This window comes from Arvicanthis niloticus, chromosome Y, assembly GCF_011762505.2.
Source record: "Arvicanthis niloticus isolate mArvNil1 chromosome Y, mArvNil1.pat.X, whole genome shotgun sequence".
NCBI classification, from domain to species: domain Eukaryota; kingdom Metazoa; phylum Chordata; class Mammalia; order Rodentia; family Muridae; genus Arvicanthis; species Arvicanthis niloticus.
Genome location: NC_133431.1, coordinates 8,967,386 through 8,993,123, shown reverse-complemented (window position 1 = coordinate 8,993,123; position 25,738 = coordinate 8,967,386). Strand labels below are relative to the sequence as shown.

General features: G+C 37.7%; 1 protein-coding gene across 1 annotated transcript in view; it reads left to right on the top strand.

The window, feature by feature from the left end:
- The window catches only part of LOC143437290 (uncharacterized), a 362,341-nt gene extending 348,138 nt beyond the window's left edge, over positions 1-14,203 (top strand). Inside the window, 2 exon segments of the mRNA XM_076922101.1 lie at positions 12,424-12,977; positions 14,067-14,203. Coding sequence (XP_076778216.1) covers positions 12,424-12,977; positions 14,067-14,203 — 691 coding nt within the window.
- The last annotated feature ends 11,535 nt before the right edge of the window (positions 14,204-25,738 follow it).

Sequence of the window (25,738 nt, the reverse complement as noted above, 5' to 3'; positions counted from 1 at the left end):
TTCTCTTCTTTCATCCTGTAACATATAAAACTTAAAAGCAACAGGTAGTTTTATAAAAACATTCACGTGGAACATGTAGGGCACACAGCTTTGTCAATGAAGATCAATAAAGAAAGGCCACTGCCCTCTTCAGGTTAGTTTGGTTACTTAATCAAACTATATATAACTTATATACATGCCCTCATAAAGGATGGCATGTATTAAGTCATGAGAAATTATTACCCAATTAAATGTTCTTGGCTTTGTATTGACATTTTAGTCCCAGCCAGTTAAGTCCATATAAGAGACATAACACCATATATACATCACCGATTTGGTTGGTTGAGTTAGTCTCCCTTTTCTTCTGTGTCGACTAGTGCTTCAGGGGGTCTCCCTCTGTCATTTCTGATCTTTATCATTTTGGAAGGAACCCACAGCTTTTCTTTTCCTGTGGAAACATAAACATAACCTCTTCCCCAGCATAATACATTTCCCACTTTCCATTCTGACGTCATAATATCCCTAATATGATGTAGTTGATGTAGTTCAGAAGTTTTTTCCACAATCCAATGTCTCTCAGCAGCTGTGGAGTTTTGTTCATTAGCATTTTAAAAATTTAGAGTTAATAAAGCACTATGTAATCTATCGTTGGGGGTTCTTATTGATCCCTTTTGCCTACTAAGCATCTCCTTTAGAGTTCGATTGGATCCCTCCACAACTGCTGGTCCCGTAGGGTTATGTGATATGCCTGTAACATGTTTTATATTATAATATGTAAAAAACTTCTCCATCTTATTAGAGGTATATGCTGGACCATTGTCTGTTTTAATTTGTATGGGTATTCCCATAATGGCCATGACTTCTAACAAATGTGTAATTACAGAATCAGTCTTTTCTGATGCTAATACAGTTGCCCATTGAAATCCTGAATATGTGTCTATAGTATGGTGCACATATTTCAGTTTACCAAACTCTGTAAAATGAAAGACATCCATTTGCCAAATGTCATTTCTTTGAGTACGCTTAGGGTTAGTTCCTGTAGGCAATGGAGTTTGGTTATATAATGAGCAAGTAGGGCATTGCCTCACAATTTCCTTGGCTTGTTGCCAAGTAATAGAGAACCCTTTCTTTAAACCTTTGCTATTAACATGATGTTTTTTATGAAATTCTGAAGCCTCTAGCACGCTTCCTATCAATAGCTGGTCGATATCATTATTACCTTGTGCTAGAGGACCTGGCAGACCTGTATGGGATCTTATGTGTGTTATATATATGGGGTTACTTCTATTTCTAATAATTTGTTGTAGTTGAAAAAATAATGAGGTCAATTCAGAATTATCTTGAATAAGTTCAGCAGTCTCTATGTGTAAAACAACCCTTTTGGCATATTGAGAGTCAGTTACTATATTAATGGATTCTTAAAAATCTGACAATACCATGATTATTGCGTATAATTCAGATTTTTGAACTGACTTATAGGGACTCTCAGCCACCTTACTTATGTCTTCTGATTTATATCCTGCCTTTCTTGATTTACTAGCATCAGTGTAAAATGTAGGGGCTCCAGATATCAGAGTTCCTTTTAAAATACGACGGATAATCCAATTAGTTCTTTTTATGAACTGAAGCCGCTTGCTTTTAGGATATTTGTTGGTAATCTCTCCCAAAAAGTTACTACATGCTCTTTGCCAATGTTCATCTTGTGCCCATAACGAGGTAATTTCTGCATTAGTAAAAGGTACAACAATTTCAGCCAGGTCCATTCCAACTAATTGTCTAAGTCTCATTTTTCCTTTCAGTATTAATTCAGAAACCTTCTCAACGTAGGTTTTTAACTTTTTACTCTGTTTATGAGCTAAAAATATCCACTCTAGGATATAATCTTCTCTCTGCATAAGAATTCCAGTAGGAGAGTGAGTAGAAGGTAAAATAACTAAGATGCAGGCCATTTTTGGATCAATACGATCTAGATGTGTATCCTGCAGTTTTCTTTCTACCAAGGCTAACTCCTTCTCAACATCAGGAGTCAATTTCCTAGGACTATGTAAATCTTTATCACCTTGTAAGGTTTGAAATAAATTACTTAGTTCTTGAGTGGTCAAGCCAATTGCTGGTCGCAGCCAGTTTATATCTCCAAGTAGCTTCTGAAAATCATTTAGGGTTCTTAATTTGTTTCTTCTAATTTGTACCTTTTGTGGCTTAACCGTTTGTAGACTTATCTTATACCCTAGATAATTAATAGAATCTCCTCTTTGTATTTTTAGGGGCTATTTGCAATCCCCAGCAAGGCAAAATTTTCTTTACTTCATCAAACATTTTTTTCCAAGATATTAATATCTGAATCAGCCAACAAAATATCATCCATATAATGATAAATAATTGATTTGGGAAACCTTTTGCGAATTATCTCCCATGGCTTTTGTACAAAGTATTGACACAAGGTAGGACTATTTACCATTCTTTGTGGTAAGACTTTCCAATGATATCTCTTTACTGGGCAACCTTTATTAAAGGTAGGTACTGAGAAAGCAAACCTTTCCCTATCACATTCATGTAGAGGAATTGTGAAGAAACAATCTTTCAGATCAATCACTATAATGGGCCAATCCTTAGGCAACAAGGAAGGCAATGGGATACCAGGCTTCAAAGAACCCATAGGCTGAATAATCTTATTAATTGCTCTGAGATCTGTCAACATCCTCCATTTGCCAGATTTCTTTTTAATGACAAATACTGGAGAATTCCAAGGACTGATAGACTCTTCAATATGCTGAGCCTCCAGTTGTTCCTGGACCAGCCGTTCTAATACCTGTAATTTTTCTTTTGTCATAGACCACTGCTCAATCCAAATGGGTTGATTAGACAACTACTTTAGTGATAATGTTGTTGGTGTCTTGGTAGCAATGGCTCTTTGGGGTAGAGCTAAATTGTCGGCCTCTACCATATGTTGTTTATGAACAGCTTGGACAGTGTGAGACTGCCTTAAATAACGTTTCTTAACAAATTTTAAATTTTTATTAGGAGCCTGATGAATTTCACGATTAAACATTGACACTGAGGGGATATTAATCTGGGTTTTCCACTGTTGTAATAGATCTCTTCCTCGTAAGTAAATGGCTATATCAGCCACGTATGGCCTCAATTTTCCTAGCTGACCTTCTGGTCCTATGCATTTAAGCCATCTGGTGCTTTGTTTTATTTTGCATAAAGTTCCAAGTCCTTGAAACTGGATGTCTACTTCATGAAGTAGCCAACTTTCAGGCCAAGAATTTGGAGAAATAACAGTGACATCTGCTGCAGTGTCAACCATCCCCTCAATCTCAATATTATTCACTAGTATTCTTAGTTTTGGTCTTTTATCTTCTATAGAAGTTTGCCAAAATATTTGCTTTTGACTCCCTGTGAGGCCTTCTGAATTGTCTATAAAACCTTCCTCAGCCTTATCTGGTCTTACAAAATTTGTTTTTGAAGCAGTGACATTTAATTTTCCTGGGAAAGAAAACTCTTTTTGTCTGGCATTGGGGCCTGCAAGAGCCCCCCCTGGATGTTTTTTGGCAGGGTATTGCCCCATGTGTCTGTTGTTGCTCTACATTCTCTGGTCAAAGATGTCGGCCTTTGCCACATCTTTGACAAATTCCAGAAAGCTTAGGCCCCCATTTCGTATTATTTTGATTTGTCCTGTAGTCATTTCTGAGATGACCCCATTTACCACAATTAAAACATGTGAAATCTTGGGTCATCTCTAGGTTTCTAGTTGCAGTTTTTCCTATTACTGACATATCAGCTGAGTGAGATCCAGCATCAGCTGTGTATCTAATCCATTCATCTATTGATGCTGACCTTGCCCTCAGTGGTCTGATTACTTCCTTGCACTCAGCAGTTGCATTTTCAAAGGCTAAAGACTCAATTATTGCCTTTCTTGCTACTGAATCTGATATACTCCTTTCGACAGCTGAGGTTAGCCTTTGTAAAAAGTCAGGGAAGGTTTCTTTTGGCCCTTGTATGACTTGAGTAAATGGTTCAAGTCTCTTCCCGGATTCTGCAACTTTGTCCCAGGCATTTAAGGCTGACAATCTACACAATGCCAGAGTTTCTTCATCATTCTCTATTTTGTTGTGCTATCTCCCTCGCCTCATCTTTCCACCATGCAACCCATTGTAAATTTGAAGCAGGTTCTAACATAGCTCTTGCCATATCTTTCCAGTCTTGGGGGATTATTCTATTTTTAATAGCCCAAGAAGTCAGAATTTGTTTAACAAATGGTGAGTGCATACCAAAATTAGTGACACTCTCCTTAAATTTTCTCAGATCTAACACATCCACAGGTTGCCATTCAAATTCCTCATAACCCTGTGGGTAAACAATGTTTGGAGGTCTTTGTTGTACCGTAACCGGATAGACCAAGGTGTGTTTTCTAATAACTCTTGGCTGACTTTCTCTATTTACTTCTGTCTTAACCTCAGTATATTTCTCAGCTGAAAATTTAAATTCCTCCCTTAAGGTTTGTATACATGCTTCATATGTTTTTTTTATATTGTAATTGTTTCCATTCCTCATTATTTTCTATCTGTTTCTCCATCTGATCTGTGAGCTGTTGTATGCTCTCTGTTTGATCATCTTTTTTAGCTCCTGTCTCCCAGTTTCATTTTCATCTTTCTGTCTCTTATTCTGATCTATAATTTCTTGTGTCTTCAATTCATTATTTTCTATGTTTCTCCATCTGATCTATTAACTGCTCTATCTTCTGTTCAATTATCCTTTTAATCTCCTGTCTCCCACATTCATTTTCATCTTTTTGTTCCTGTAACTTCTGTTCTAAGCCCTGCTTCCATTCCTCATTATTTTCTATCTGTTTCTCCATCTGATTTGTGAGCTGTTGTATGCTCTGTTCGATGATCATCTTTTCTAGCTCCTGTAACTTCTGTTCTAAGCCCTGCTTCCATTCCTCATTATTTTCTATCTGTTTACAAATTTCATCTCTATCCTGTACCAAAAGTTCTATTGTTTCTTGTAATCTCTTTTCCAAGGCAAAGAATTTTTTATCTAGAGCTTTGTCTTTTGAGAAGACATAGTATATCAAAAAAATAAATATAGCAATACTGATAAATAATAAAGTGTTCCCTAAGTTGATTTCTGTCAAACCATTTGAAATATCATCATACAAAGCCCAAAAGATATCCATTGTTTTTGTCATCTTTAAGTATCAAAATATGGTTTTTTATATTAAAAAATTATCTGGTTTGGAGCCCTCAATTCACTGTTTCTACCTGAAAACTACCTCGAAGGCAGTTGTGTTCTAGGATCACCAGTCCCTCCTTAAAATTTGTTACTATAACCTTTCTATTTATCTGTTTGGCTCTCTTGACTCAGAGCAGCCTGCAATTTACTCCTCACAACCTTAAAACCTTTTACATCTATTTATCTGTGTCTATTCACCTTTTTTAATTTAATTTAAATGGCCTACTGGTCTGGCTATAATAACTTTTGTTTCACTGTTGAATTTTCAGAAGACCCTTCTTTCAGTTTTCACAGGGCAGTGAGCAAGCCCAGCTGTAAGCTGAGTGCTGCTCCTGACCTTGGCCGTTGGGGAAGTTTTTGTACTTTGTAACCTTTCTTTTATTCTTTTATCTCAAGTTAGTTGAGTTCTAAATAATACGTTGGGCGTCAATTTTTTGCGGTAAATCTCTCACCCATTGGTAGTCCATAGAAGAAAAGACACAAGTCAATAAGTATCAAATGAATGCTGCATGCCTAGATTTTTTTCCAAATGAATGCTGCATGCCTAGACTGGGCAGATTTACCATTAAACTACACTATTCCCCGGCTATGAGAGCTCTTAACAACTTGCGGTTTCCTAGGTCTTCTTCGTCTTCTCTCTCTCCACCAACTGCACTCTGCTTCGGCCAACTCCCAACTCCCTCACTTCTCCTCCAACAGCCCCTGGTCTCTTCTTTTCCTCCTCTGGCTCCTCCCACTCCTCTTCTACTGCCCAATCACTGGCTGTAGCCTTTATTTAACAAATTTGATTGGACAGAAGGTTTACAAGATTCACTCCTTCGCAGCCCCTCCCAGGATTGGAGTTACCATGACAACAAGAGGCTAGGGCTAGCCACCACAGAAACCCTCAGGAATCCCAACTGAAGGCTGATGTGTCATTGTTGTTCTTTGTGTCAGTGGATTATCTGTCAACTTTGTGTCTGTCTGCCTTGGTTTATGGATTTTTCTTGATTATTTGTAGAGAGAGATGACTAAAGTGAATGTGGAAGCACAGTGTAGTGGGTGCCCTGGAGAGTTGAAGCCACAAAGGGCTTGGAAGAAGTTTCAGAGCCTGGGGTAGGGGATGGTGTGCCTATGGTCTTAATTTCTGGGAAGGTTAGAGCAGACTTGGAACCCTGCTGCAGGGCTCACAGCTACCTTCCTATCTTCATTTTCTCCTCTCTACAAGTGAAGGAATCTGCTGGGTAGCCTTTACCACCCCATTGTGGCTATTTTGTGTGTGGCACTTTGATATTCTCTCACTGAGGAAATCAGACAGACTCCATCCTAATTGATTTAGTTACCCATCCCACACCTTGGGTTAAATGCTTCTTAACAACAGGACCTAGACCCATTGACTAGTCCATGACAGAGAGCTCTTCGAGACAGCATCCAGGGCAAAATCAGGCTCTGCCTACCTTGTTTTGCAGGATAGAAAGACAAAGACCTCATTTCCCACCTCCTGAACTACTCTCTGCCCAGTTCATATGTGACTCTGTAGTTTTGAACTTGGAGTTGTCATGAGATGGAAGGTCATTCTTCATCGATTCTAACAAATTTAGCAGATCTTCCTTGGGTCAGAGATCCTGTCCTTTGTGGTGATCATTTCTGGGTCTGTGAGACAATCTGCTTTTCTGTCCACCTTCCAGCTGTTTTAGCCTCGTCTTTGGTAGCAATGGCCTGGAAACCCAGAGTTAAAGATGCCTCACTCCAGGTCAGCACATCCTCTGAGGTCCCCATTCCAGTGTATTCTTCCCTGCTCTGAGCCAGGTGCCCTCCCTATTTTGTCCTTGCTCAGCCAAAACTCCAGGTCCCTCGTGTGGTGGCAGGAGCTTTTGTATTGATATGGTTCGCTCATTGTTTTTGAATGTAACAACTTCCTCATTTATTATTGTATCTGTGTCATACTTGTTTACATTTCTCAGCATTTCAGATCTACAGTCATCTGAAGGAACCTCAATTGAGGGCGAGTCCTCATCAGGATGGCTGGTTGCTATGTCTGTGAGAGATAGTGTTGATGATTGATTAGGAAGACTCTTCTATGCCAGGCAGTGATGGCGCACACCTTTAATCCCAGCACTTGGGAGGCAGAGGCAGGTGGATTTCTGAGTTTGTGGCCAGCCTGGTCTACAGAGTGAGTTCCAGGATAGCCAGGGCTACATAGAGAAACCCTGTCTCAAAAAAACAAAAAAAGGAAGACTCTTCCACTGAGGGTGGCAATATCCCTAAGCAAGTGGTCCTGGGCTGGATGAGAAAGCAGGCTGAGCTTGAGTCAGTGACCAAGCAAGAGAACAAGCCAGGAGACAGTGTTTGTCCATGCTTTTTGCCTTCAGTTTCTAATCTAAGCTTTCAAAATGATGTGCTGTGATCTGACAGAATCATGTACAACAACCACTTATTACCTGAGAGGCTTTTGCTTAGAGGATTCAATCACAGCAGCAGAGTAGCAAGTTAGAACAACAACATGGCATCAAAGGGTTATTTTGCTGCTGGACAGAATCTATGTTGTAGATTGTATTCTTGTGGAAAAGAACAAATTTTGGGTATAAAGGTTTTTGGATTGGTTGGTGTCTTTAACTCTCCACTGGGGGTCCTGCCTGACTGCAGATGTGGCCCCTTCAGCATCCATATCTTACTGCCATGCATCTCAGCTAAGGTCAACTCCATAGTCTCCTTGTCACCGTCCATTTCATGGTCTCTGGCACATCCTAAATATACCCCCTTCTCCCAGCCAGCTGCAGATTTTGATTCATTTTCTTCCTCTGGCCCTCTCTTGTCTCTCACCATACCTGTTGCTGGTTCTACCCGATTTCCCCTTCTTATTTGCTCTCCCATCCAGTTATCTCTCTTCCATCTGCCTCCTATGATGTTATACTCCCCCTTCTGAGTGATATTCAACTGTGCTCATTTGGGCCTTCTTTCTTGTTTAGTTTCTTTGTGTCTATGGAGTGGAGTGTGGGTTTCCTATATTTTATGATTACTATTCACTTGTAAGTGAGTACATGCATGCATGTGCTTTTAGGTCTGGGTTACCCAAATCCAGATGGTAGTTTCTAGCTGTATCCATTTGCCTGAAAATTCATGATGTCCTTGTATTTTATAGCTGAATAATGTTTCATTTTGTAAGTGAACCACATTTTCTATATTCATATTTTGGTTGAGGGGCATCTGGATTCTTTTCAGTTTCAAGTTGTTATGATTAAAATGGCTATGAACTTAGTGGAGACCCTGCTCTAGGTCACCTGCCTCTACAGAGTCCCTCCTGTATCTTCTGTTTGTCCTTTGAGAGGGTGTGGGCCCCTGGATATCCATGATGGTGTATCAAGTCTCTATTGGGTTAGGTGGATTCTCTCTGCTGAGGCCAGATGTGGCAGCCAAGTTAAGGGAACAGATTACAATGATAGACAGCAGCTTTAGGGACAGCTCCTGCTACAGTTGTTGGAGGACCATCGTGAAGACTGAGCTGCACATTTGCTACTCATGGGCCATGGTCCTTTGTCCAGCCTGTGTGTGTTATTGTGTTTGGCTCAGTCTCTGAATGTCCCCAAGGATCAAGGTTAGTTGGGTCTGTTGTTCTTCCTGTGGAGTTCCTATCCTCTTCAGGACCCTCAATCCTTTCCCCAACTCTTCCATCAGAGTTACCAAGGTCTATGCAATGTTTAACTGTGGATCTCTGCTTCTGCTGCAGTCAGCTGCTGGGTGGAGCTTCTCAATGGACAATTATGCAAGGCTCCTGTGTGGGAGCATCATAGAGTATCCTTAATAATGTCATTGATTCAAGCTTGTCCATGTTTGTCTCCAATTGAATGGGTTTTCATTGTGCACTCCTTCAGTCTCTGCTCCAGCATTTCTTTTAGACAGGATAAATTTTGTTCTGGGTGTCTCCAGTGTTGTGGTTGAATCTGATCTTTCAGCTTTCTTCTCATGCTCCCATACATTCCCCATTTGGACTCTGTCCCTCAATCATATAAGATACTGTGCACACATTTGCTGTTCAATGCTATGCTATTTTGCAAACCTTGTGGTTTTATATTTTTAACTGTATTCATTCTGTTTTTGTTTTTCTAGACCAAAAATTTTCAGTGTAGCCCTTTCTGTCTTGATTGTAGATTTAGAAACCACATAAGCCCCCTGACATGTTTTTGTTCAATAAGCACATGATTTTGTGCTGATCTTCATCCACATATTTAATTTTGAAATTCAGCCTAATATATAGATTATATTCTGTTTCTCCAGATGGCTTATGCTCCTGTCATCAATATTACCATATGCTTCAGATTCATTGAATTGCAGGTGTATGATTTTCTGCCTAACTCTTATGTTTCTTGTGAAATTTTTGAATAAATAAGTGTATTATGTTTGTGTGCATGAATATGGATATCATCTGTGCCTCACCTTTACTGTTGTCAGATGGCCTCAGAACTCCTAATCATGAGGAAATGGAGAGGTATTGGTCCATATGTGTATACTAGAAATTGACCACCATTATGTGGAAGACCAGCAAGATCTTTCAACTCCTGAGCTATATCTCCTGAACTATATTCTTTATTTTTGGTCAACATATACATACTGCCAGGTGGTGGTGGTGCACACATTTAATCCCAGCACTTGGGAGGCAGAGGCAAGTAGATTTCTGAGTTTGAGGCTAGCCTGGTCTACAGAGTGAGCTCCAGGACAGCCAGGGCAACACAGAGAAATCCTGTCTCGAAAAAAACAAAAGAAAACATATACTTTATTAATATTTTCATCTATCAATTTTTAACTCTTTAAACATGCATTCCCTTTTATTAAAATTTAATTAATGTTGCTGTTTAAACTGGTTCATTTTATGTTTATGCAAGATGAATACAGAACTGCAGTGAATGTATAATTCTTTGTAGGAACTTCAGTGAAAAACTGTGAGTTCATTCTATCATTTTTGTTTCCTGGTTTATTTTTGTGGCAGAGTGAGGTTCTTAACATGTAACTCTTGCTGTCCTGAAACTGATTGCATAGACCTAGCTGGCATCCAGCTCAACGACATACACCTGCCTGTACCTCTGCGATTAAAGACATGAGCAAATATATGCAGCTTGCTCATCACCTTCGTAGTTAGTAATTGTTCATACAGCTTTTCAGATGTGTGCTCAGTACAGTTGATCTGTTTCCCCCTGCATATACCTCTCAATTGCCATTTGTGTTGCAAGGCTATATCCTATTCTAAGAGTTCACGAGTGACACAGCTGAACCCTGTGTCAAGGGTCCAAGTGTCAATCTTTCAAGTTTCTTCTAAACTGACATGGTGATTATATTATAATTTGTGTGTCAGAAAATAAGTGGAGGAATCATATGAATTATAAGAATATATTGTCTAGGAAGCATACATTTACTTTGTAGTGATGTCAGTATCATGCTTTCTGTTGTACACATGTATGGGATATTTTAGCAAGCAGTGAGTTTCGATGATGTACATGTGGACTTCACTGAGGAAGACTGGAATTTGCTGGATCCTTCCCAGAAAAATCTCTACAAAGATGTGATGCTTGAGACCTACTGGATCCTCACTGCTTTAGGTAAGACTGTGAATTTTCTTTTGCTTCTCAATATAAGGGAAAAATGTTTCTTGGTTACTGATGATCATCTCTCATTTCAATAGAGAACAAGTAATATTGGATGAATAAATCAGGTTCATTGCTGTGAAACTTCAGAGTAATCTGAATTTTGCCTATTTCCAATACCATATCTTTCGTTTTTTGGTACCTTGGTTTCAGGCTATAATTTGGAAGTCCATCATCCTGAAGAACAACATCAAACTTCTAGAAGTCATGAAAGGTAATTTTAATGTTTAAGTTAATACAAATATGCCTCTGAGAAAATTTTAATATGATCAGGAAGCTCTAAAGGAAAGCAAGTGTGTAAAATATCAGTCCTATTCTTGTAGCTATGATTATAATATTCTCCCAAAACTATGTCCCTCATTGTCAGTTATCTGATTTGTGTTTGCAAGGCATTTCTGTAAGAAAGAAGAGGAGGAAAAAATGCCTTAAGTGATTCCTTTATTTGATTTGTATATCCATTAGAACTATGTTCTGGAACTATCAATTTGTATAGTCTCATAATATTTAGATGTTGCACATTGAATAGTGATGAACATGTACCCATAACCTTCTAATAAGCAAGTAGTCTATGATAAAGTTGGTGATACTCATATTCTTGTAGTGAAACTTTTAAGTTTATTGTGAGGTCATTTTATGAGAGTCAAGAATGTTGTCCTAGAGAAACATTAATCATGTCTACAATGAACAAAAGTCAATGTGAATTCAAAGTGGAAACCTTTCATTTGTTCTTCTTTTTTAATGGGTGTATCAATTGTCAGAATGGATGAAACCATGTGAGCATAGAGATACTAAAAGGAACAAGGTAACTCCACCTACTTCAGAACAATGAGAGGATACGTAGTATTCTGCCTTTGGTAGACTTTCTGAATATGATAGGTGTTTGCAGTTAATTGGTTTTCTGACTTTACTGGGAACATCCCCAAAGTCACACTGCAGAAAATCTCTATGGGTACTAGAAGGTTGTAAATTCTTTTGTTCATCCTGGTTCACAGTGCTGCTGATGTGTGATGCACACTACAGGAAAAACTAAGAATGCAATCAGTGTTTTAGTGCTCTGAGTTATTTCATATTTCTTATGACATGTTAAAAACATCATATAGAAATCTCATATAGAAAAAGGAGGCTATAAATGTGAACCATGTAATAAATGCTCTTACCATCACAGGTATTTTCAGAGAGGTAAACCAACCCACACTGAGCAAGTACAACCATGAACATCAAAGTGATAAAACCATAAGATTTGAGTGTTCTTTATTATTATACCAACTATAAAATGTATTCATATTGGTAAAAAGATTGATCAGGCTAATGAATGTGGTAACTCTTTCACATGTGCCCATTATTGTTGCAGGCTTGAAAAAAGTTATACTGGACAGAAACCTTGTGAATGTATCCAATGTGGTAAAGCCTTTTTATGGTATACTAATCTCCAAAAACATAAAAGAACACATACTGGACAGAAACCACATGAATTTAATCAATGTGGTAAAACCTTTTTAAGTCACAGTAATCTCCAATATCATAAGAGAACACATACAGGAGAGAAACCTTATGAATGTAATCAATGTGCTAAAGCCTTTTCATTTCACAGTAGTCTCCAAACACATAAAAGAACACATACTGGAGAGAAACCTTATGAATGCAATCAATGTGGTAAAGCCTTTACACAACAAAGTCATCTCCAAATCCATGAAAGAACACATACTGGAGAGAAACCCCATGAATGTAATCAATGTGGTAAAGCCTTTTCCTGTCACAGTGGTCTCCAATGTCATAAGAGAACACATACAGGAGAGAAACCTTATGAATGTAATCAATGTGTTAAAGCCTTTTCATGTCATAGTAATCTCCAAATACATAAAAGAACACATACAGGAGAGAAACCTTATGAATGTAATCAATGTGGTAAAGCCTTTACACAGCAAAGTCATCTCCAAATCCATGAAAGAACACATACTGGAGAGAAACCCCATGAATGTAATCACTGTGGTAAAGCCTTTTCAAGTCACAGTAATCTCCAAATGCATAAAAGAACACATACTGGAGAGAAACCTTATGAATGTAATCAATGTGGTAAAGCCTTTTCAAGTCACCCTAATCTCCAAATGCATAAAAGAATACATACAGGAGAGAAACCTTATGAATGTAATCAATGTGGTAAAGCCTTTTCATGGCACAGTAGTCTCAATTGTCATATGAGAACACATACTGGAGAGAGATCTCATGAATGTAATCAATGTGATAAATCCTTTACAAGTCACAGTCATCTCCAAAGACATAAAAGAACACATACTGGAGAGAAACCTTATCAATGTAATCAATGTGGTAAAGGCTTTACACAACAAGGTCATCTTCAATATCATAAAAGAATTCATACCAGAGAGAAACCTTAGTTATGTAATCAATGTGGGAAAAAAAAACATTTATAAGTGAAAAGGTTCCAAAGACATAAATGATCACATACTGGAGAGAAATTTTATGAATGTAATTCATATAGTAAAAGCCTTTTCACAAAGTTTTTGTCTCCAAAACCATAAAAGAACCTGTATTTGAAAGAAACCTATGAATGCCATCATTGTGGTAAAAGCCTTTCCATAAGGATTTTTCCCCAAAACATAAAAGAACCCATATTGGACAGAACTATGAATGTAATCATTGTGCCAAAGCCTTTGCATGTCGCACTAGTCTCAAAAACATAAAAGATCCCATATAGGAAGAAACCTCATGAATGTGATCAACATGGTAAAGACTTTTCACAACTTTATCATCTCCATTATTATAAAAGAACAAGTACAGGAGAGAAACCTCATGAATGTAATCAGTGTTGTAAAGCATTTGCAAGTTACACTCATCTGCCGTGACAGGAGAGATCACATACCAGAGAGAAACCTGCTTGAATATTCACAATGTGGTAAAGCCTTTGTATATCATAGTTCTTCAGACATACACAAAGAAATCACACTGGAGAGAAGCCTCATTAATGTAATCACTGTGGAAAAACTGACAATTCACTTTTATCTGTGATTACATAATAGAACACATTCAAGAGAGTGACTCAGTGTCATCAAGGTGCTAAGCCCTTGCATGTCACAGACATCGCCAGATACATAAAAGAACACATACTGTAGAGAAACTACATGAATGCCATGAATGAGGTAAAGCCTTTGCATGACAATGCACTCTCCAAATACTCCAAGTAACACACTTTTTAGAGAAACCTTATGAATATAACAGACGTGGAGAAGCCTGTGCTCATCACTATAGACTCCAAAGACATAAAGGACCACAAATTGGACAGAAATCTTGTGAATGTACTCAAGTTGGAAGACAAATTCTTAGTAAACATTTCTGTGACTGGAGTTTCTTATTGATTCTTATTGATTATTGATTACCATTGACTATTGATCAGCATCAATTATTGATTATTGTTTGGTGTTGATTATTGATTTCTATTGATTATTGATTACCATTGATTATTGATCAGCATCAATTAATTGGTGTTCATTATCCATTAGTGTCAATTATTGATTAGCATTGATTATTGATCAGCATCAATTACTGATTATTGATTGGTGTTGACTGTCGATTGCTATCAATTATTGAAGAGCGTTGATTATTATTATTATTTAGGCTTGAACCTACTTCTGCCAGTTGTAAAGACAGAGCGTCAAAATACTTAAATGAATGAAAGCATTTATAGTAGGAATAAACCGTGGTAATCTGAATATGGTTGTCCCTAAGAAGTGACAATATTAGTATGTTTGGCCTTGTGGGAGTAGATATTACTGTTTTGAAGGAAGTGAATTCCTAGTGTGGTGGTCTTTGGAGCTCAGGGCAGTAAAAAACAGACTCTCCTACCACTCAGCTGGAATACAGTCTCTTCCTGACTGCCTTCTCATGAAATTGCATAACACTCAGCTCCTTCTCCAGCATCATGGCTGCCTGAATGCTGACATTCTTCCTGCTATGTTGGTCATGAACCAAACACTTGAAAGTGTAAGACAGTCCGAATTAACTATTTGCCTTTATAACAGTTGCCTTGGTCCCAGTGTCTATTCTTGGAAATTCTATCTGAGACAGAAGTTGGTTCCCCACACTTAAGTATTCTTATTGGTAGGCCTGACCATGCTTTTGTTGGATGCAATGTGGGTTTTTAGACTTTCTATTTGTACATGCCTTAAGTGGAACTTCATGGGTTGTCCTAGTAGAACACATATGTAGTATGGGTGGCTTGAAATTTGTATATAATTTTGTTAATTGCATTAACAAAGGAAGTCACAGGAAAGCCAAGCATAGCCTTTGGCCTGTGTTTACTCTCATGGTGATTGTTTTGATCATGCTTAGTAATCTTAGAAAGGAAAAATATGAAATGTTAGCTTCAAAGAGAAAATCTCACCAGGAAGTTGAATGAAGCTAAATCCTATGATCAAAGACACACAATTTATTAAAGAAATGGTGATATTATGGCAAGATTCCATCCATCTACACATATGGATGTGAAGTTGTATGGATGAGAACTGTATAATGTTAGACATTATTATTAACTGGTTTATTGTTTTTATGTGGACACGAGGAGATACAAGTATGTGTCAAATTGACAGGGGACAGATTTAATTTAATTTAATTAATTAAATTTAAAATCTAAAAGAACATACTTAGGTCCAGGCATGGTGGAACATGCCTTAAATCCCAGGAGATCAGAGTCAAGCAGATTTCTGATTCAAGTCATCCTGGTACAGAACAAGTTTTAGGTGATGAAAAACTTAGGTATGGACAAAGTGTTACACACATTTTATTCAAGCATTCAGAAGACAGAGCCAAGCAGACATCTGAGTTCAAGGTTCATCTACAAAGCAAGTTCAAGGACAGCCGAGCTTATGCAGTGCAGTTGTTGAAAAATAGAAAGCTGGTGATGATGTAATAGAAGGGGCCATGTTTGGGCCCCAGCAAGCAGAGGAATAGAGCAGAGGATGGGGCTGAAAGAAGTTGATTTGCATAAATTAGCTTAAATTATAATACAGCTCAGGGCAAAGGATGGGGCTGAAAGGAGCTGATTTGCATGAATTAGTTTGAATTATAATACAGCTCAGGTCAAAGGATGGGGCTGAAAGGAGTTGATTTGCATGAATTAGCTTAAATTATAATACAGCTCAGAGCAAAGGATGGGGCTGAAAGCAGCTTAGTTGCATAAATTAGTATAAATTAAAGTAATAAAGCCACTAACCCCTCCCACCACAGCCTGGCTCTGCCCACACCCCCTCATTCTGGCTCCTCCCACCTCCACCTCAAACGCCACGCCTCTTGCATAACTCCGCCCATACACACGCCGTTGAAAACGTACTGTAAAAAGACCCCGCCCACGCACTAACGCGGAACCCTTCCACATTTAACATGCCACGCCTACTCGATAAATCCCGCCCAGACACTTCAAAAGAACTCAGTACCTATAAATACAAACCGGAACCCCCTGACTCTGCCCCGCCCACTTACCTCGACCTGGCTCCTCCCACATTCACATCACCACAACCACGCCCCATAAACCCCATTGACTCACTCAGGAACTTTAAATAGACTGGAATTTACGCTGACTCCGCCCACACCGGGCCTGCCCCACCCACGTCACTCAGGTGGCCTGGCCCCTCCCACACTGACGTCACAGGTCATTAGCTAAGCCCCGCCCACAGACAGAGGAGGCCTCAGCAATGGTAAATACCGCCGGCTCCGCCCTGGCCCCGCCCCTCCGCCCTGGCCACGCCCTCCGCCCTGGCCACGCCCTCCAGCGCCAAGTCTCCCGCGGGCGCCGCGTTCCCGCCCTGGACTCCGCCCAGTACGAAGCCTCGGGAGACAAGAAGCCGCGCATCCGCAGCCGCGGTTGTCCCGCAGTGCTGTGTCTCCGCCTCTTCAGCCACTTCCGGGGAGGGCGGGGCTGCGACTCAGAAAGGGCGGCGAAGGCCTTTCCGCCCGCAGACGCGGCGCCGCTTCCGGTTCCCAGGCGCTCACGAGGGCACTTCCGGTCACGCTCACCTCTGACCCTGCGGGGCGGAAGCAGACGCGGTTCCCACCGGAAGCGGTTCCCGGTGACCGGGGGCGTCGGCGACCCGCGGCTCCCGCCGACCCCGTCGCGCTGTCCGTGACGTCACAGCCGGCGACGGTGACCTGCATAGGCGCAAGGCGGCGGCCACGCAATTCCCCGGTCAGTGGCAGGCGGCGGCGATCGATCCCGTGATGCCCCGCGGCGCCTGCCAACACCGCTGCGCCCCCCCTTGACGTCACAGCCGGCGACGCGGACCCGCGCAGGCGCACCGTGGCGTCTCCCGGGTTTTCTTCTGCAGTGGCGGCGGCGGCCGATCCCGTGATTCCCCGCGGCGGCCCCGACCCGGTCGATACCAATTGATACTAATCAATTATCAATAATTGAGCTAATCAGTAAATCGTGGCTCAGGCCTTTGTTCCCAACACTCGGAAGGCATGACGGTGATGGGATGCAGATGACGATCAATGCTCATGGTAACCGGTAATCAATGGTAATCAATGATGAATAGTCGATGCTGGTCAGTGACTAAAAATGATCAACAACGATGATAATCAACGATCGATAATCAGCAGTTATTGCTGATCAGCAATCAATACCAATCAATAATCAATAACCGATAATTAATCAATACTGATCCATAGTTGATAACAGCAGCCAGTGCAAAGTGCAAATCAATAATCATCTTGGGAGGATCCTAATAAATATAAATAAAAATACAAATATAAAATGTGCAACTAAATATGAAAATAAAATTCTAATGAAATAAAATACAAAATATAAAACATACAATAAAACGAATAAAAATTTAAATTAAAATGTAAAATATGAAAAAGCCTAAATAAAATAAAAATATAAAACATTATAAAATATAGTACAGTAAATAAAAAATAGGATAAAATAAGTCACAAATATAAAATTAAGTAAATAAAAATAGAAAATAAGATATAAATGTAACATAAAATGAATAAAATAAAATATAAAAAGGAAATATAAAACATGAAAATATGAAATATACTATAGACAAATCATTATTATAATATAAAATTAAGTAAATAAAAGTATAAAATAAAAATATAAAATAATATAAAATAAAATATAAATGTAACACAATGAATAAAATAAAATATAAAATATGAAACATGCTATAGACAAATCATGATTATTACAGTTTTCCATATTTCGCCGTGTGTTGAAGCACAATTGGTCAAACAGCTTCTGAGAGGAAGTAACACGTGCAGTGTGATATTTAACAATTTTATTTCCCTCACACAGCCAGGTGTAGAATTGAAAGTCCAAGCAGATTTTTATTTTAAAATCTTTAAAATTCATTTCTTAAACTATTTTAAAAAATTTTACGTATTTTTACTCATATTTACATCATGCTTTATATTTATAGTTTATTTCACTTTTTAATTCGTATTTGATTTCATATTTTACATTATTTTACAATTTGATTTACTCTTATTTTTATGTTTTATAATTTATATTTAATGTGTTTTATGTTTTATTTTAATTTTATAACTCATTCACAGTATGCTTTATACTTATGTTTTATATTTTACATTTTATATTTTATCATATATTTTGAAGTTTAAATTTATTTCACTTTATTTTATATTTTATATTTTATTTTATATTTATTTTTATTTTATGTTTTATGTTTTCATTATATTTTATGTATACAATTTTTTCATATTATATTTAATTTTATATTTTACTTTACTTTTATTTTTTAATTTTATAATTTATATTTTATATTTGATGTATATTATTTGTTTTAGTTTATGATTTATATGTATGTTTTATATTTTACATTTTATAGTTTATTGTATATTTTAAATTTTACTATATTTTATGTTTTATTTAATTTTGTTATTTGTTCTTATTTTCATGTTATATCATATACATTATTATATATTGTTTTTAATATTTAATGTTATATTTATATTATTTTATATTTTACTTTACTGTTAGTTTTTTATTTTCTATTCTTTATGCTTTATATTTTATTTTATTTTCTATTTACGTTGACATATTTATATTTTATATTTTACATTTTATTATATATTTAAATTTTATTTCATGTTTTATATATTGTGTTTTGTATTTTATTTTTATGTTAAATTTCATATTATATGTTATTTTCTATTTTATTTTACTTTCACTTTTTAATTTTATATTTTATATTTGATGTATTTTATATTTTATTTACTTTTTAATTTATTTTATTATATTTATATTATATTTTATATTTATGTTTTGTACATTTTGTATTTATTACATATTTTAATTTTAAAATTTATATTTTATATTCTTTATTTCATAGTAAAATATTTATATCATATTGTACATTTTATTTTATATTTTATATTATTTTCCATTTTAATTTTTAAAAATTTTATATTACCATATTTAATGTGTCATTTTGTTTTATTTTATATTTTATATTTACATTTATCTTATAATTTATATTGATGTTTTATATTTAATGTTTTTTCCATTCTATTTTAAGTTAATTTTTAATTTTATATTTTAGAAGTTATATCCAATGTATTTTATATGTAATTTTTATATTTCATATTTTATATTTTATAGTTGAAGCATCTGATTGATGAATTAGAAGACGCACCTTCATCATCTCTATCGATTTTCCGATGATTTATTTCCCAGCCGACACAACGCGGAGACAAATCCACAAGGAATGAGGGTGAGGCCCTGAGGCCCCGGTGGACGCTGCCATCCAAGGCCATGTTAGTCCTTATTACAGAATCAAGTACCAACATCATGGAATGGAATGTGGCTATAACTTCTGGAAGTAAAAAGGTCTATTTTATGTCAATGTATTTGATATACTATAATTTGTGTCCACATAATAATGAAATATATGGTGGGACCGACCATAGGCTCCATGATAGATTCAGCTTAAAAAATTATTACCCTGTCACCATCAGGTCACGGTCTTTTTTTGTAATGGTGACTCCAGGGTTAGTGATTGGAAGCAATGTTATTAGAAGGGGCTGTGTTCCAGCCCCAGCAAGCAGAGGAGCTCAGCAGCTTTGTCCATGTGGCTCTGGGAGGAAAGAATAGAAGGGACGACTGAGACAATTGATGCTGGTTGGCTGTAGTTAAAAAATTAGTGGGGATGAAGTAGAAACCAGCACCTCTGAGGTGACATATTCTCTGAAGTGTTGTTACATCGTCTATATGCTGGGTTCTTCCCCTGCGACTAAGATTAACTGCATTTCTGTCATACATTCCCTTCACTGTGCCATGCCTTAGCTGCTCTGCATGACACGTTCATTTATGCCTTTGAAACCAATAACACCTGGGTGATTCTCACACATGATTGACTCCAGGTGCACAACAAGGAAAAACCTTGGCAACTTCTGGAATACAACTTTGTGTATTTGCATTGCAGTCGGTTCTTGGTGGTCTCTGGGGTGCCAGTGACTTGGGAACAACATCTTGGTGCATGGACTGGAACCCCAAAACACTCAAAAATACCAGCTGAAGGATTGAAAGGCTGCCTGTTAAGATGTGTCATTGTTGCCGGGCGGTGGTGGCTCACACCTTTAATCCCAGCACTTGGGAGGCAGAGGCAGGTGCATTTCTGAGTTTGATACCAGCCTGGTCTACAGAGTGAGTTTTGGGATAGCCAGGGCTACAAAGAGAAACCCGGTCTCAAAAAGAAAAAAAAAAAACAAAAACAAAACAAAATAAGTAACAGATGTGTTATTGTTGTTCTTTGTGTCAGTTCCTTGTCTGTCAGATTTTTGTCTTTGTGCTTTGGTTTTTGGATTTTTTTGAGTATTTGCAGAGGGAGATGACTAAAGTGAATGTGGAAGCACATTATAGTGAACGCAATGGAGAGTTGAAGCCACAAAGGGCTTGGAACATGTTTCAGATCCTGGTGTAGGGGATGGTGTGTGTGCATGGTCTTAATTTCTGGGGATGTAAGAATCTTGCTACATGGCTGACAGCTCCCTTCCTATCTTTATTTTCTCCTCTGTACAAGGGTTGGCATATGCTGGGTACCCTTTACTGCCCCCTTGAGGCTATCCATTTTGTGTGTTGCAATTTGTTATTCTCTGAGGAAATGAGACAGATTTCATCCTAATCAATTTAGTTACTAGCCCCACAACTTGGGTTAAATCCTGTGGGGAAGAATCTCGCGGGCGGGGGGAGGGAGTCTGGCGGCGGGCTTCCCATCTTGCCCGGAAGGTCCCACATTCACACTGCTGTCGGCGAGCAGGCCGGCAGCTGTATCAGCAAGGCTCTTTGGTTCCAAAGGCTGGGAATCTGGCGGAGAGACCATGCGACGTGGAGTCTGGTTTTCCAAAGCTTTTATTGTTCATGGCATGGTGAATGGATGTGGGTGGTACGCACTTCCCCCCCCCCCCAAAAGCCAGGGGAGACCAATCTTATAGGGAAGGGAGAAAGGGGAGGGAATAACTTAATTAGCTACGCCCCAGCCTTTTGATAATTCATTAATGTTTAAATCTCTGGAGGTGGAGACTTGTTAGTCACACCCTCTACCTGTCCTACGTGACTGAAGGTAACAGGTTAAATGGAGTTACCTCGTCCAAGGCCCAACAAAATCCTTCTAGACAGATTGACTAGTCCATGACAGAGAGCTCTTCAAGACAGCATCCAGGGCAAAATCAGGCTCTGCCTACCTTATTTTACAGGGTGGAAAGACAAAGACCTCATTTCCCACCTCATGAATCACCATCTGTCCAGTTCATATGTGACTCTGTAGTTTTGAACTTGGAGCTGTCATAAGGTGGAAAGTCGTTCTTCATCGATTCTAAAACATTTAGCATATCTTCCTTGGGCCAGAGGTCTTGTCCTTTGTTAGTGGTCATTTCCGGTTGTGTGGTATAATCTGCTTCTCTATCCATCTTCCAGCTGTTTTAGCCTCCTCTTTGGTAGCACTGGCTTGAGAACCCAGGGTTAAAGACACCTCACTCCAGGTCAGCACAGTCTCTGAGGTCCCTATTCCAGTGTATCCTTCCCTGCACTGAGCCAGGTGACATCCCTATTTTGTCCTTGCTCAACCACAACTCCAACTCCCTCATGGGGGAGCATGGCCTCTTGTATTGATATGGTTAGCTCATTGGTTTTGGGATGTTACAACTTTCTTATTTATTATTGTGTCTGTGTCATAGTTGTCTTAAATTCTCAGCATTTCAGAGATACAGTCATCTGAAGGAGCCTCAATAAAGGACGTGCTCTCATCAGAATGGCTGGTTGCTATGTCTGTGAGAGATAGTGTTGATGATTGATTAGAAAGGCTCTTCCACTGAGGATGGCAATATCTCTAAGCAAGTGGTCCTGGGCTGGATGAGAGAGCAGGCTGAGCATGAGACAGTGAGCAAGCAAGAGAGCAAGCCAGGAGACAGTGTTTGTCCATGCTTTTTGCCTTCATTTTCTAATCTAAGCTTCAAAATGATGGCCTGTGATCTGACAGAACCATGTACAACAAACATTACCTGAAATGCTTTTTCTTAGAAGATTCAATCACAGCAGCAGGGTATCAAGTTAGAACAACAACAACAATGTTATTTTGCTGTTGTACAGAATCTATGTTGTAGATTGTATTCTTGTGAACAGGACAAATTTTGGGTAGAAAGATTTTTTTGTCTGTCTCCACACCTGTTGCTGGTTCCAGGACAGGCAGGGCTACACACAGAAACGCTGTCTTGAAAAACCAAAAAAAAAAAAAAAAAAACAAAAAAAAAAAAACAAAAAAAAAACATAATTTTACTTCCTCCTTTCTAATCTGTATTACCTTTATCTTCTTCTGTTTTATTGCTCTTGATAAACTTTTAGATAGTATTTTAAATAAATATGGAGAGAATGGATCACCTCTTCTTGTTTGTGAATTAGTGGAGTTAATATGCATGTCTCTCTGTTTTAATTGTTGTCTCTCTATTTAATGTTGGCTATAGGTTTCCAGTAAAGTGACATTATGTTTAGGTGTGTCCCTTGTATCCTTAATCACTCCAAGACCTTCATCATAAAGTGGGATTAAATATTGTCAGAGAATTATTAATCATCCAATGAGATGACCACTTATTTTATTTTCTTCCACATTAAGCACATTATATTAAACCATTCCTGTATCTCTTTAATGGAGCCTGCCTCATTGATCATTGAGGATGATCTTTTAAAATAATTTCTATTTTATTTAATTCATTGTATTAAATATTTTTGCATCTGTGGTTTTAAGGGAAAATGGTTTGCAATTCTTTTTTGTAGCTGAGTCTTTATATTGATTGGATATTTGAGTAGCCATGGGCTCACAAAATAAAATCAGCTAAGGTTTCTTCTCTTTCTATATTGTTGAATACTTTGAGGAGTATTTTCATGAACTCCTCTTTGGAAGTCTGGTAGGATTCTACCCTGAAACTCATGGCCCTGGCCTCTATTTGTGGGCACACTTGTAATGACTTCTCCTTTTCTAGGTGTTTAGGTGTGTTTAAGTTATTTACCTTAGTTTGATTTAACTTTGGTCAGTGGAACAAATTGAAATTAGCCTTTTCTTTTACAATTTCTAATTTGGTGTTGTAGAGGCAATTTAAAGCTATGTCTCTACCATTCTCTGGCTTTCTTCATTGTCTGTTATTTTGTCACCCTTTTTATTTTAGATTTCATTAATTTCGATATTCTCTATCTTTTAATAAGCGTTTCTATTTTGTCTAATAAAAGGTTCAAAGAACCAACCCCATGTTTCATTAATTCTTTGTATTCTTCTCTTTCTATTTTATGGATTTTGATCCCAATTTGACAATATCTTGATGTCAACTTCTTTCCTTCATCGCTCACTCACTTCTTTCCATTCTAGATTTTAGAGAATGCTCTTAAATTGCCAGTGTGAGAGCTCTCAAATTTTTTCATGTAGGGATTTTGTGCTATGAACTTTCATCTTAGAGACAGGTTCATTTTCTTTGTATTCCATAAGATTGTGCATTTTGCATATTCATTGGCATTGACTTCTATAAGGACTCTAATTTCTTCCTTTATTTCTGTCTTAACCTAGTTTTCGCTCAGTAGTGAGGTGTGCAGTTTCCATGAGTTTGTAAGCTTTGTGTTCTTTCTGGTTTTGTTGATATCCAGCTGTAATCCATGGTGGTCTGATAAGATACGTGGTGGTAGCTTGTCTGTTTTGTATGTATTGAGACCTGCAATTTGTCTAAATATGTTTTCAGTTTACAAGTGAGTTTCATGAAGTTCTAAGCAGGAAATATATTCTCTTATATTTCAGTAGAATGTTCTCCTAATTTCAGCTGGATTCATGTTCATGCTATCAGTTAGCTGGAGTATTTCTCTGTTTAATTTTGATCTGGAGAATTTATCCATTGGTGAGAATGAAGTATTGAAATTTGCCAGTATAATGGATGAAGGTTATCATGTGATTTTTTACTTTAAAACTCTTTATTTTACAAAGGTATGTGACCATGTGTTTGAGGCATAAATGTTAAAAATTGAAATGGCATCTATGGTAATTTTTTCTCTTTGATGAGTATGTTGTATCTTTCTCCAATTTTTTTGATTTTTTTAAAAACTATTTTAAAATAGTTACACCAGTTTGCTCTTTGGACCATTTGCTTGGAATATCTTTTTACAACCCTTTACACTAAAGTAATGTTTATCCTTGATGTTGAGGTATATTTCTTTTTCTTTCTTTCTTTCCTTTTACAATTTTTATTTTTTTTAATGATTTATTTATTTTATTTATTTTATGTATATGAGTACACCATTGCTCTCTTCAGACACACCAGAAGAGGGCATCAGACCCCATTACAGATGGTTGTGAACCACCATGTGATTGCTGGGAATAGAACTCAAGACCTATGGAAGAGCAGTCAGTGCTCTTAACCACTGAGCCGTCCTCTCCACCCCAAGCTGTATTTCTTATATGCAATAGAAGGATAAGTTTGTGTTAGCATCCATTCTGTTAGCCTGTGTCTTTTTATAGTCATCTGAGGTCATTGATATTGAGAGAGTCAATGAGTGGTGATTGTTATCTCCTGATATTTTGTTGTTCTTGTTGTTGTTATTCTTACAGCTGCTGGTGGTCGTGGTGGTGGAGTTGGGGTGTGTGTGTGCGCTTTCCCTTCTTTTGCAGATAACAAGATTATTTACTACCTGTGTTTTCATGTCTATCATTAATCTCCTTGGGTTGGATTCTTCCTTCTACACTTTGTGTAGGTTTGTTTATGTAGATAGATCAGGTTAAGGGTTAGGATTATGGTTAGGATTAGAAATCTCCAAATAATATTTACCACAACAAGATGGCTGTAATTATGATTTGTGTCCAATGATTGAAATGGAATAGAGAGTAAGATGATAGAGGATACTCAGTAGTCCTGGCTCAGGTTCTTTCTAGAAAAGGTCATACTGTGCTTTCAGACGCCTTTCCTTTAAGGAAGATGAAAGGGAAAGATTGTTCCAGTAACCAATTATTAGACATTGAAGTTGAAAGGAAACATGCTGCTCCCTGTGGTGGTGCATGCCTTTAATCTCAGAACCCAACAGACAAGTCAGGAAGATCATAAGGCCAAGACCCATCTCATCTATATAATGAATTTGAGCCAAGCATAAGTTAAATTAAATCCTGTCTTACTTCCTTCTCAAATATTTTCATTGAAACTGGTTAGAAAAGGTGTCATGCGAGTAGACACATCTGTACATATCCCTTTCTACTTAATGTTTTTAGATGTGAATAAATGCATTGGAAAACAAAAAGAGTTAATAATAAAATATTAAAATTAATTTCTGTGGGGGAATTTAAATTTACTTTAGCTTTTGGGTTTTCTCTTTTTCTATATTTCATCATTTTCTGTATCAAAACTGGATTCCTTGTGCA